Here is a 13,642-nt window from a genome sequence, read left to right on the forward strand (position 1 = left end):
ACCTTCAGGTATAGGAAAATGTTTACCTTTATGGAGGGAAGGCATGAGAGAATTCTTCCAGTTCATTAAAAATGACAGATGGTAGATCATTAACGAACACGTTTTAAAATGAGAGAGAAGCCTGGATATAACAATTCCTGCCTGCAGAACCAGAGGTTAAAGAACATCAATACAAGCCACGGACACCAGGGGCTGCGACTCTACCGGCTGGGACCAGGGGAAACGCCAGCACTAAGGCCCGCTGCCCCACGGAAAACACCGCGCGCGGGGGCGCACGCTCTCGGGAAAGCGCCGCAGTCAACACCTTCGACTTCAACTCGCAGTGCTTCCCTCTGCCTCTGCCGCGCAGCAGCTGCCGGGGGCGTGGGCGAGCTCGCGAGGGGGCCGGGCAGCTGCAGCACCGGGCTCGGGCGCTGCCCTGCCGCAGAGTCGCCGCGCGGGACCCGGGCCAACGTCCACCAGGACGCACAGCCCAAGCGCGGTGTGCGCTACTCCTCTCTCCCCGTATCCTATCACTGCCTTGCCTAGTTCCTCTTCTCGGCGCCCTCGAGACCCTGGCGTAGTGAAACCGCGTGGGATTCTACCAGAAAACCGTACCGCGAACCCACTACCCGCTGCTCCTCTCCCGAGACACCTTTACCCGACGCCTGACGTCCCCGGCGGCCGCCACCTGATGGTCTGCGACTTCCAGAACGTTCCGCCGTGGCCACGCCGGAGAGCCCCGGAGGCGCCGTGCGTCGGGGTGCTGGGCTGGTGGGCCTGGAGACCACGAGGCGGGGTTCCCCCGAGGAGACCATGAGGCGCGGCTCCCCCCTCAGGAGACCACGAGGCGCGGCTCCCCCAGGAGACCACGAGGCGCGGCTCCCCCCGCCCCCCCACACACCACGAGGCGCGGCTCCCCCTCAGGAGACCACGAGGCGCGGCTCCCCCTCAGGAGACCACGAGGCGCGGCTCCCCCGAGGAGACCACGAGGCGCGGCCCCTGCCCAGGAGACCACGAGGCGCGGCTCCCCCTCAGGAGACCACGAGGCGCGGCTCCCCCGAGGAGACCAGGAGGCGCGGCTCCCCCGAGGAGACCACGAGGCGCGGCCCCTGCCCAGGAGACCACGAGGCGCGGCTCCCCCCCACACACACACACCACGAGGCGCGGCTCCCCTGAGGAGCCGAGCGTGGACCGGAGCTGCTCTCTGGGAAACATCCCTCTGACAAGGAACAGCGGCCAGCGGACGAGGTGGGGTTGGCTGGAAGGCCGCGGACAGGCCGTGCTGGACCCAGGGCAGCCCCAGCGAGGGCGGCCAGGCCGGGAGGGTGGCAGAGGCCGTGGAAGCCGCCGGGCTCGGGGCGGAGATGGCGGAGAGGGACGGCACGCGCGCTCCGAGGGACGGGGCGGCGAGGACAACGCACCAACACGCGAGAATGCGAAAACCAGGCCGTGTTTTCAAGGAAAGAGTCGGATTCGGCCATCTCTGGATGGGCGGCCTGGACGGCTGGGGCCCCCTGCTCCGCCTCGGCCTGCCGGACCTGAGCCCCTCCCCTCGGCTGGGGCCCCCTGCTCCGCCTCGGCCAGCCGACCTGCGCCCCTCCCCTCGCAGACGCGCGAAGGATTATGGGTCGGCCGGCACTTGCCCCAGTAAAAAAGGTGAGAAGACGACAGACCCGACGGTGTCTGCTGGTTTTCTGTAGCTTCCTACTCTTATACCACAAGTCCTTAAACAGTGAGCTTATCCAAAACTTCCCTGGGAAAGCTCTAACCCTACGTTCAAAACATACTTTTAGTTTTATCATTATAATTATAATTATATATTATTAATATTTTAATATATTATTAATATATTAATAATATATATTGATATTATTAATATTATTAATATATTATTCCCTTAGTACTTTCTGCATGCCCTACTTTACTCTGGATTTTAATCCTCCTGACCCTGTCTTCGAGGTTCATTCCACCGTTATATAGTATTCACCCCTAATTACATCACAACTGCTCTCATTTTTACATGCCATTTAAAAATCTTTGAGTTCTTCAGAAAGAACCCCCTAAATATGAGAGAAGAATTGTTTTATACTAAATCATGCCAAAAATATTTCCTAAATAAAGCAGAGAGAAATAACAAAAGGGGTGGAAAAAGAGACTTTAACGTGGAAAGCCTCTAGGCAGAGTTTATATTATTTTTTGAATCTCTCATCCTGTTCAAATTTCTGTTACATTGTCCATCTGGAATTCTGGTCACGAACCTGTATTCTAAGCACTAAAAAGTTTAGAATGAATAAAAAGTATGCAAACATTAGAGAAAATAGTCCATTTCCAATTCAAAACAAAGACTGCCTGAGTGATGCCTTTCAAAAAGAAATTTCTTAAATGGAGGTACTGACCCTTTTATTCTCTTCCTCTATTATCTGTAATGACCACAGAAAAAAATCTATGAATTGTTCTCTATTTGCACAATGATTCAGCTCCGAAAGGAGGAGAAGGAGACTGGTCATTCAGCAATCTCTCCCACCCACCCCTGCAGACATCACATCACAAAGACCGTGACTCACTTTGTCATGCAATTTCTCCCCTTTTAAGAGGTTTGCAGATTGTTAGGATGGATCTGGCTCACAAATCTGAATGAATATTGAGATGAAAATATCTGCACAAAAAGAACAGAGAGTTCTCAATTCTAATTTATAATATGATCCACTGGTTTTAGACTTAAGCAGAGAAAGCGAGAGAGAGAAATTCTTGAGAACTAAAGCAACTGAACCAAGCATGAACTCCCCAGATCTGCATGCCTTGATTAGAGGGTTATAACCATTTCTGGAACTCAGTGTCAATAATGACTAGAAACACTGATATGTTATTCAAAAGCTAAAAAGAAAATCTTCCAAATATTTATGTTTTACCTTTATTGCTTTCTTCAAATAACATGAAAGGTATTTGCAGAAAAGAACTACAGGCTGCTATACTCAATCGATTCATCCATTTACCCAAATACTGGTTATACTGCAGTGTTTATGCTTATTTGAAGTTTTAGATAAACAAAGAGAGACTGAATTTCTTCTTGGGCCTCAAACTGGTCATTTCATCAGCAAGAGGGCCAAGAGAATCCCAGGTTGAGTAAATTATCTCAATTCTGAGGGTCTCTTAGATCTTCAGAAAAAAAGAGGAAGACTGTTAGGTAATGGTGTATGAATTTTTTAAAAATTTCCAGCCGAAAATGTCCAATAAAATTAGGGGCACAAAATTAAATTACACCAAGCTATTAGAAAAACTATTTAGATAGCATGAGAGGAAGGAAAGATGGGCACAGGACCACATGAAAGAAACGGAACTGGAGCATGGTTAGGACTGAGGTAATGTGAAGTGGTAGAGGGATCTCCCAGGGCAGGGAACCGCTGGACTGAAGACTCAGATGAGCAGAAGGAGAGAGGAAAATGAGAAAGGAAATCACAATTCCTGCCTGGCTAGTCGGTCGGGTACAATCACATTCAGCTTAAACATTTGTCTCCTCATACTAAGTGTACGAGGACAGTCAAATTTTCTGCATCTGTCCTCGCGCACAGAGGAGCCACTCAGAGAGAGCTTGTCCCTCTACAGGAGACAGTCACACCAACAGTTAACTATAACAAAAAGCATGAAGTTCTGTAATAAAATACATATCAAATTCTATGGGAAAATAGAGATAGAAACACGTAAACTCTCCCTGGGTTGGTGGAGGGAAGTCGCACAGAGTAGAGGACAACTGAGCTGAATCAAAGACTTTTCCAGACAAAGACGTGAATGGGAGGGACATGGAGAAAGGGAACTGATTGGAAAAAGGATTCTCCAAAATCAAAGATCAATCAGGAAAGGCCAATCATTGTAATAGTCATGGTTTCATTACTGTAATTAAAGTGCCGCGTGCTGGTGGCATCGGGAAAGAACAGATGGAAAATAGCAAAATAAGACTGAGCAGTAGCCATATTTGAGAAGGAAAGCCAGGGCAGGTCTGGTTTACGCTTAAGGCAGTTGCAAATTAAAGGACAGGTGAAATCAAGAGACGGGGCAATGAAGAACCCCGAGGCTGGAAGGTGTTGTAGAGATACGGATACAGGAAAAGGAGAAGAATGGCATCAGAAATGACCCCACGGTGTTCAGCTTTAGAGAAGAGAAAAATGATTTCACCACAGACAGAAATCTGATGGAGGGAGTGCCCGTATAAGAAACACGGCGTGGAGTTCTGCTCAACCCAGGTGGGGCTGGGGTTGTGACGGGGAATCTCAGGGGCGCTGTCTGCCCCAAGCACGGACAGAATACAACGGGTGGGGACTTAGGGTCAGAGGTAGAGGCTATAAATAATCTCTGAAGAAACAGGAGTACACAGAGAGGTGGAGGACCGAAAAAGGGAACACTGGGGAATATAAAAGCAAAAGACGGAAAAGGAAGTGACTGGGAGGAAAGGACAACTGGATGGGTGGGGAAAGCCAGGTCCACGTGGTGTAATAGACGCTGGAGGCGGACAATAGCATCTGATGCCAGGCATGGGAAGCCATCGGAAAAGGCCGTGTGATTTGACTAGAACATTCTGGCGATCTCCTAAAAGAATGATCCAAGTAGAATACTGGGGGCATAAACCAAATTAAAAGAATTGAAAAAGAGTAAACAAGGAGGTGAAGTAGAAGAGAGTTCAGGATACCAGCCACGAAAGGAAGTCAGACTATACAATGGACACTATATGTTAAAAAAAAAAAAAAAAACTTAAGTGGCTTTTTAAAGAAATCAGAATTCCTAATAAAAGCGCTTAAATATTTTCCTAAAACAGAATGCATCTTCCCATAGATGATCCTAAGAAAAGTTAATAGCCAGCCTCTAAGATTTTCAAACAGAACTCTGTTATCATCAGCGTCATTAAAAGACTGACCAAGGGCCTAGATGGGCCTTGCTGCCTCGGGACGACTAGGGACTCGGCCCGGGCTGGATGCACCTGTGAGCGGGAGTCCCGCAGAGGGCAGGGAGCGTCCTCTCCACCACCGCCACTCAGCCAGCAGGCCCCCAGCAAAGGGGCTCGGCCTACCCCCGCCCCCATGGTTATTGCTATGGAGAAGTCAGGGCTCCTCTCCTCTATGCCAGCCTCCTCTCAGGATGCTAAATTATAAGCAGGGACGACTCTACCCACGAATCTAACCAGAACATTACGACTCAACAAATTTCCACACTTCCTCCTTGGCTTATCACTTCTTATAAATTTTAACTATAAATCAATTTATAGCTTCATTATAAATCAAACCAAGATAATTCCTTCCAACAATTTGATTATATCTGGAACACTTATATTCACATACCTTCTCTTCATTTTTTTTTTTAATCTCCACAATACCTTAAAAATCTGTGGACTTTTTACTTGAGAATTCTACTGGATAGTCTGATTTAGATTTTAAGTTAATTTTGGAAAGTAAGTAGCCCTTTGAAAATACAAACACACACACAGTTCAGATTTCTGTAAATGAGTCCATAAACATTAAGGATACAACGGGTCAAGGCAAACTCACTCTGCAGGAAGAGTGACAGAAGGCAGCTGGGATGAGACACAAGTTAAACACTGAGTATTGGCTGGCTGTTACCACCAGGCCCTCCAAATTTCTTCCAACTAAAAACATCCTAGGGGAGTTTAGGACGGGAATAGTCTGGCTCCCAGACCCACAGCCTCTGGCTCAATGGGTAAGGAGCCCTGGAAGTCAGCATTCTCCTAAGATCAGGCGGCAGAAACAGCCCCACTCACAGGGTCACCGCGGTAGGGCTATCAGAGGACACACCGGACAGAAGAGAGCGCAAAGCTGATACACAGTGGACACAACATGGAAACACCGAAACGCACGATGCCACAGTTGTATCTTTCAGTGATACAACTAAGGTTCTACAATGATAATCATTCTTACGAATCATTTTGCAAACCACCAAGCATTAAACGTTTATCAAGCACTGGCAATATGCTAGTTCCACGAAAGATCCAATGAAGTACAAGACCAGATCCTTATACTCAGAGCACAGAAAACGACAAGCTCAAACACAGAACAGAACACAGCAGCTGTTTTCATAAAACACACTAAGACCTCAGGTTTGGCCCAGCTGTGCTGATCTGCCCTGCCCTGCTCAGGCGGGACCCTCACCTCGGGCAGCCTGCTCACACTGCTTGCTGCACAATGGAGGGGCCAGGTAGGGGGTCTAGGAAACCAGCAAACACTGGAATTTGAAAAACAAGCAAAGGCTATGGTCACGTGCAGTTAACCATCTTGTTTAACAAGCACATGCCAGTCTGAAAACAACAGTTTTAATAACGTGAGGCCTCAAATTGCCCTCTTCAACAAAACGAATGATTTCTGAGAACCAAAGGGTAGCTGAATAAAGTTAATTTTATGCTTGTAATGTATAAAGGATAATTGATCCTATGGTAACTACACCCGTAACATTATTTTCAAATTAAACTTGAAATTCATGGATATCATAAATAAAAATAAATGACATCATAAATAAAAAAAGAGAATACTTAAAGCTGGATTTTTGCACCACTGTCAAAGTCTAATTGCATAAGGCCATTTAATACACACAGTGAAGTGCTCAGAGCACGTCCCAAGGGGTCATTGCCTTTTCTAGGCTGAAGTCACTTGGCATCAAATGCATCTTAAAGGGTTCCTAAGGTGTGGTGATATCCATGACTCATGAACTGTCCTTTCATTGCTGTACCAAGTACATGCTTTTCACAAGTACACAAGCTATTAGAGCCTTACTTCATTCATCTACTGAATACAAATAGCACTACAGTAAATATCAGGTTTATTAAGGCAAACTAGCAGGACCCATTGTCAGATTTACCAAAAAAAAAAAAAACGTGAGGGGAGAGAATCCAGTGTCATTAACTCGATAGTGCCATTCTATAGCGGCCACCCAGGAAAAGAACCCCAGCAGCCTGTGCAGACAGGAAGGACCTCCTCCCAGGGGCTGACCCTGAGGAAGCCGCACCCAAGGGCACCAGAAGGACCCTCCAGTTGAATGCCTGAGAGCAATGAGACTGCGGGAGGGTAGGAATGAAAGGCAAAGAGCCAGGTGGGCAGGAAACTTGTCCAAGATAATAAAAGAGGGTGTGAACAAGTGAATCAGGCAATAATTCATTCCACTGAACCTCAATATCACCTTCTATAAAATGAGATCCATGAACTACAAGGTGGGAAGCCACCTTTCTCACGTTTGTAGTTTTTTATGGGGTTGCATGGAATATGTGCAGGGCAGAGGTCCCTCAGTCTCTCCAAGTCTCAGAATCCTTTGGGGTCAAGAAGGAGCAGTGCAGCCAATAGTCAGTCACCTCCTGAGAGAAGCCCACTTCTACTTCAGTTTTACCTAAATACTAACATCTGGAACACAATTTAATGTTAAAGCATGCACATGCAGCGTACATTTCATTTACTCTTCTACACAGATGTTGTATGTGCTCCTTGGAATAAAATGTTCTCTCTTCTAAATGTTTTTAAGGGTTCACTACTTTAAAGTAAACATACTTAATGCTGTGGACATTTGGACATTGCCATGGACATCTGGGTGAGGGCTAACCAATAATCCAGGGCTCCAAAAGGCAGGAGGGTGTGCAGTGCACATGCTGGAGAAACACACAGCTTCATATCACTTTTAACATCTTGCTTTCATCAAGATTCTCATGTCAAATGAAGACTGATTATTTCATGACCACGAGGAAAAGTGCCAGAAAAGGGCACTTTTCCCCTGTTCTAGTGTGCTAGCTGCCAGAATGCAATATACAAGAACAGAATGGCTTTTAAATAGGGGAATTTAATAAGTTGCTGGTTTACAGTTCTAAGGCTGAGAAAATGTCCCAATTAAAGCAAGTCTATAGAAATGTCCCATCAAAGGTATCCAGGGAGATACCTTGGTTCAAGAAGGCCAATGAAATTCAGGGTTTCTCTCTCATGTGAGAAGGCACATGGCGAACACAGTTATGGTTTCTCTCTCATCTGGAAAGGCACACAGTGAGCACAGTCAGGGTTCTTCTCTCATCTGGAAGGGCACATGGCGAACACAGCGTCATCTGCTAGATTTTTCTCCTGGCTTCCTGTTTCATGAAGCTCCCCAGGAGGCATTTTCCTTCTTCATCTCCAAAGGTCATCGTATGGTGGACTCTGCTTCTCGTGGCTGTATTGTACTCTCTCTCTCAGAATCTCCTTCATTCTCCAAATGTTTCCTCTTTTATAGGACTCCAGAAACTTCTCAAGACTCACCCAAATGGGTGGAGACGTGTCGTCACCCAATCCAGCTTAACAACCACTCTTGATTAAATCACATCATCCAGAGAGATGATCTGATTACAGTTTCAAACATACAGCATTGAATAGGGATTATTCTGCCATTTTACAAAATGGAATTTTGATTAAAACTTGACTTTTCTAGGGTCCATACATCCTTTCAAACCAGCACAGACTCTACTGAGTGAAAAGAATCCAAGCAGAGCCATCAGCAGAACTGGGAAGTTGCAAAAGCTTGTCTTCAAATCATCTTCTCCCACTGGTACTTTCAGTTTTTGCCTTTGTCCTCCCCTGCCTCACTCCTTCCACCCGGCCCCACTCAGTCCCACCCTGCCCCCAGTCTATAGCCACACCCCCCACCTCCCCTACCTGAGCCACACTTCACAGCTGCCCTCCCCAGACTGTAGTCCTTCTGGTCAGCATTTGAGAAAGAAATTGCACTCACAATTTAATTCAGATGGAACGTTAAAATCTGATATTGGCTGAATTTGTTTTCCCTGTCAGGGCTACCTAAAAAGACATCTGGGCAGACAGTATTATGCCAAAGGACTGAATCTCCCATCAAAGATTCTCAGGTTAGTTGGACAAAACAATTCAAGAAATGGGGCCAGTATCTGAGCCATGGCTCATGCAATGAGAAATTGTTACAATCATCAACCTTGCTTTTATTGCTCAGTGTTGTCTGGCTAGTTTTGTTTGGGTTATATTTTGAGGGGCTGTGCCAGTTTGAAACTGTTGTGTACCCTAAAAAGCCACGTTCTTTCATCTTCATTCAATATTGCTAGGTGCGATCTTTTTTGTTGCTTCCATGGAGATGTGACCCACCCAACTGTGGGTGAGATCTGCTGATTAGGTGGTTCCCATGGAGATGCGTCTCCACCCATTCGAGGTGGGGTTGCTTACTGGAGCCCTTTAAGAGGGAATCATTTTGGAAAAAGCTTGAGTCCACGGAGCCAGAAACCTTTAGAGATGCCCCTGGGGAAGAAGCCTTTAGAGAAGGGTAGCAGACCTCATGTGCCCTCCCAGTTGGGAAAGAAACCCCGAACTTTACAGGCCTTCGCGTAACTTCTTTGGAGTTAAGGTATCTCTCTCTGGATGCCTTAGTTTGGACATTTCTATAGCCTTAGAACTGTAAACTTGCAACTTAATAAATTCCCTTTTCAAAAGCCATCCCTTTGCTGGTATATTGCATTCCAGCAGCTTTAACAAACAAAAACGGGTGGATTGGGGTGGGAAGATATTATGTCAAGTCCATGCTCATTTTTTTGTTCTACATTTCCCATCTTGGTTTCTTTCTGGTTTGGTCAAACACTAGTGGACCTTCAACAAACCAGAAACATATACTGTACTTAAACTTAGGTTCAGGTTGGGGCTACGCAGAAGTGGTCCACAATCATCACTGCTAGGTTTGTACTGCCATCAGTCTACTGCTTGGTAAATGGTGTCTTCCTTACTTAAAAGGAAAAAAAAAAATAAGTTGTAGTCTCCACAAATCCAAATGAGTATTCTCTTTATACTTTTATCTTCTCCTTAGCTAGTTATAAAATTGGCAGGGTTTCTTAACCTTGGCATCATGGACACCTTGGGCCAGAAAATTCTCCGTCTGGGGTCTTCCTGTGTATGGCAAGATGTTCAGCAGCATCCTGCTTCTCTCGAGGTGCCAACTGCATTCTTCTAGGTTATGACAAACAAAACGACCCCAGGTACCACCAAACGTCCCCTGAGAAGCACTATCTCCCCCATTTGTGAGTCACTGAGTTAAGGTAAGTTTACAAAAATGGCAGTAGGGAAGAAAAAAATAACCTCTGTTTTCAGAAAGGTGGTAATGTGATATGCAACTCAGAATTATCTTCCTTCTCTAGCCCCTATAGTCTTATTATAAGGCAAATAGGGTGTTACATTTTTTCAAAGATGATTCAGCAATTAATAGAGTCTGGAGAAAAGAAAAGAGTACTAGTAAAAGCCCGAAATCGTTACCTAATCTGGAGGAGAGTTCTCTTTTTTTATTCACAAAGCATGCTCCTTTTTTCATGACTAGCAGTTAGTAGTACTAGAAAGGAACATAACTAATGGGTGCATATACATATCTTGTCCTCATCAGCTGAGCTAGCCTAGCCAACAACTTCAGAACAAACTTCAAATAACCAGAGTTTTGTGAAATCTACCAAGTTACCAGAAAAGAGATATAGTACTAAGCAATATATTGGGCTCTACGCATCCTGTTTTCACAGATAATGTAAACAATTGATAAAAATTTTTAACCATGGTAGACCTGAAAAAAATAAACACTTTTCTGTCTGTTGCCACTTTGAGAGCCATAAAGAGCCAATTAATATAAAAGTTTTCCCGTTCCTGTGTAACTCAGGCTTGGAGGCAGAGCACCTTCCTCTTTCTCCCACTAGCTCCCCAGGTACAGACAACCACAGGGAAATTCTGGCCCCTGCTGGGTCTTTTCTCAGACAAACAGAAGATTCCATTCTCCGCCTGGAATCCATAAAGCAAGGAATGTCAGAACAGTGCTTTAAACAGAAGATGTCATATTCACACCTGCAGAACAGGTTCATATGTACTCTGGTCCTTTCTCTTACTCAGATTTCATCAGTGTTGTAAATCAGCCCATTTTCTGCCTTTTCTTCCTCTTTTCTCTAGAAGGGTTGTTCTCAGAGCATGGTCCCCGAATCAGCACTACCTGACCCTGTCAGAAGTACATGTCCTCAGACCCTCATCCCAGAGCACCAGGCTGATGGGACTCAGCAGTCTGTGCTATATAACAACCCTCCAGGGGATTCTGAAGCACTCGTAAAGGCTGACAACCACTTACCAGTGCCAATATTACTTCTAAAACCAAACTTGATTTTTTTTTTTTACAGAAAGCAAAGTGTCAATTAACATCAAGCTCTCCCCTCCACACACACATTTCAGATAAATTATCTCTGGATCTTCAAAATTACTGAGAAATGGGTATTCCTATTTTAGGAAGAAGAAAGAGGCTAAGGAGTTAAGTGACCCTCAGAACCCAAAGCTAGTAATTGCTGGTGCAAAGATTCAGTATTTTGAGTTCTTATCACTATGCGAAGAAATGTCTGCCACACTTTATTAACAAAATCCATATTCTTTTGCTATTTCAACTTTAGCCAATTGGGAAAAAAATAAAAATGGGTGGGCGTGGGGATGGAGCTGATTGAAGGAATCTTAGTTTTGAGCTCAGAAGGTCTTGGGAGCAAGCAGGGTGCCAGCTGCCCCGGGTCCTACCAGCGAGCGTGAGAATCTAAGGGCAGGCTCTGGAAGGGAATTTCCAAGGAAGAAAGTGTTTCTGTTGCGGTCTCTTCCGTCGTGGCCGCACAGCGACAAGCTTGGAACTGAGAGGCGGGGGCTCGAAGAGTGCGGGCGGTGCTTCTGCGTGAGTGCCCACCTGTGCTCAGCCGCTGCGCACCCCGCGCGCCGCAGGTGGGTTGCGCAAAGCGACAGGTGGTCACCCCGCGTGCCGCAGGTGAGTACCCCGCGCGCCGCAGGTGGGCTGCGCTAAGAAGCCGGCCTGCGAGGCCGGGGCGCCCAGCGGCTCCTGATCCAGGGGAAACGGGCACAGGGCCCAAAGCCCGGGGGCAGGGGACCGGGGCGTCCGACACTCCACGCCGGCCCGGGGAGGGGGCTGCGCGGAAGGAGCAGCGCCTCGAGCAGGGCTCGCAGCGAAGCGAGGAAGCAGGTGAGAGGAGGAGACCGGGGGAGGGGCGGCCCGGGTGGGGACGCGCGCACTCACCGTGGGGGTCGCTCTTCTCCCGCGCCCCGTCCACTCGGCCGTCGGCGTGGATGCGCAGGAAGAAGCCCCCGTTCTTGCAGTAGAGCCGCTTGGGGTCCTTGAAGTGGCCGGGCGGGAAGGCGCCGCTGCCGCCGTCCTCAGGCAGCGCGGGCAGCGTGGTGATGCTCCCCGCCGCCATGGCCCCCCGAGGCCCCGGAGCCGCGCGGGCGGCCGCCGCCCCTCGGCCCCGGCCCCGGCCTGCCACCCGCTCCAGGGCGCCGCTCCGGCCCCGGCCCCCCAGTCGCCCGCCCCGCGGCGCACGGCCGCGCCCGCGCGCCCCCAGCCTCACCGCGCCCCTCGGCGCCCCCGCGGTGCCCCCGGCCGTGCGGGCCTGTGAGCCGGCGGCCGGAGCCCGGCAGTAGTGACCCCGCGGCCGCGATCCCGCTCAGCCGCCGCCGTCTGGCCCAGCCCGCCGCGGCGGCGCCTTTTCTACATCCGCGCCCCGGACACCGCCCACCCGCGCCCCCCCGCCCCCCGCCCGCGCCGCCCCCGCCCCCCGCGTCCCCCTCCCTCTCCCCGGCACCCGTCCCCCCGCCCCCTCGGGGCTCTCCGGAACCGGCCTCGGAACCGGCCCCGCGTCCTCAGCACGCAAGCGCGCGGCCTCCGTCCCCGGTGGAGCCGAGGGAACCCGCGGCGGGGCCTCGAGAGCGCCCCGGGCGGGCCCCTGTCCCCCTCCCCTCCCCTCCGGCCGCCCCTGCCTCCGCCGCGCGCTGTCCACGCCACGTTCCGTTTTGTCCGCTCCGCGCAGCACGCGCCGGGCCGCCGGCCGTGACTCCGCTTTTAGAAGTTTAAATGCCACTCCCTCCCCCACGGTTTTCGGTGCGTTTCCACGCGGAGAGGCTGTTTCCACCTGAAGAAGCAGAGGGGCAGGAAACCGGGCAGCTGCCGTGGGCTTCGAAAACCTCTCCTCACCGAGGCGGGGGCGCGCGTGGGCACGAAGGGCCAGAGGCCGCGGTCCTCGCCAGCTGCGGGGCAAAGAGGCCCGAGGAGGGCGGCGGGGCCCAGGGAAGGTTTTCTTTTCCCGCCGCGCGGCGTTCGACGGGGTAGAAAGTCACGGAGGGCCTTAGAGACGGTGGCGAGGCGGCGCGCCGGAGGTCCTTCTCCTGGGCCGGGGCGCGCCTTCGCCAGTTGCTTACGCAGTTCTTGGAGGGAGGGCGCCTTGCTGAAAATCCAAACCACAGACTTGCAATTTGGTAAATTTAAGTAGAATAGAGCAGATGGTTAGCGAAATATCCATCCAGAAAACGTGCCTATACTGAGCGCGCAGCATGTGCACTGTGATAAGTGAGGTAGGAGCTGCTGAATCGGGAGGGATCTTCCCTGAAACAGGGAGGTAAGGCTGAGAACGCGAGTCACACAAATCCCAGTAGAGAGTGACAAGGCCGTGGAAGGGTAAGAAGTGTTGTGAGATTTCAGGTAAGGGCAGCTTGGCTTGGGGCGGGGAGGGTGAGGCAGGGTTAGGGAATCCTCTTGTCTTCACAAAGCCCACAAGTCAGCAGCCTGTGCCTTAACCAGGAGTAGGCAGTAAACCCCCAAAAGGGCCCTGGACCACACAATAATACATGAATAGGCC

The 13,642-nt window shown here is 49.4% G+C and overlaps 1 protein-coding gene across 1 annotated transcript in view; it reads right to left on the minus strand.

Annotated features, from left to right (window-relative positions):
• FGF2 (fibroblast growth factor 2) overlaps positions 1-12,208 on the minus strand; it is a 91,505-nt gene extending 79,297 nt beyond the window's left edge. Inside the window, exon 1 of the mRNA XM_077140110.1 lies at positions 12,031-12,208. Coding sequence (XP_076996225.1) covers positions 12,031-12,208 — 178 coding nt within the window. The remainder of the gene's footprint in view (positions 1-12,030) is intronic.
• Positions 12,209-13,642: the final 1,434 nt, after the last annotated feature.

Source organism: Tamandua tetradactyla, chromosome 22 (assembly GCF_023851605.1).
Source record: "Tamandua tetradactyla isolate mTamTet1 chromosome 22, mTamTet1.pri, whole genome shotgun sequence".
NCBI classification, from domain to species: domain Eukaryota; kingdom Metazoa; phylum Chordata; class Mammalia; order Pilosa; family Myrmecophagidae; genus Tamandua; species Tamandua tetradactyla.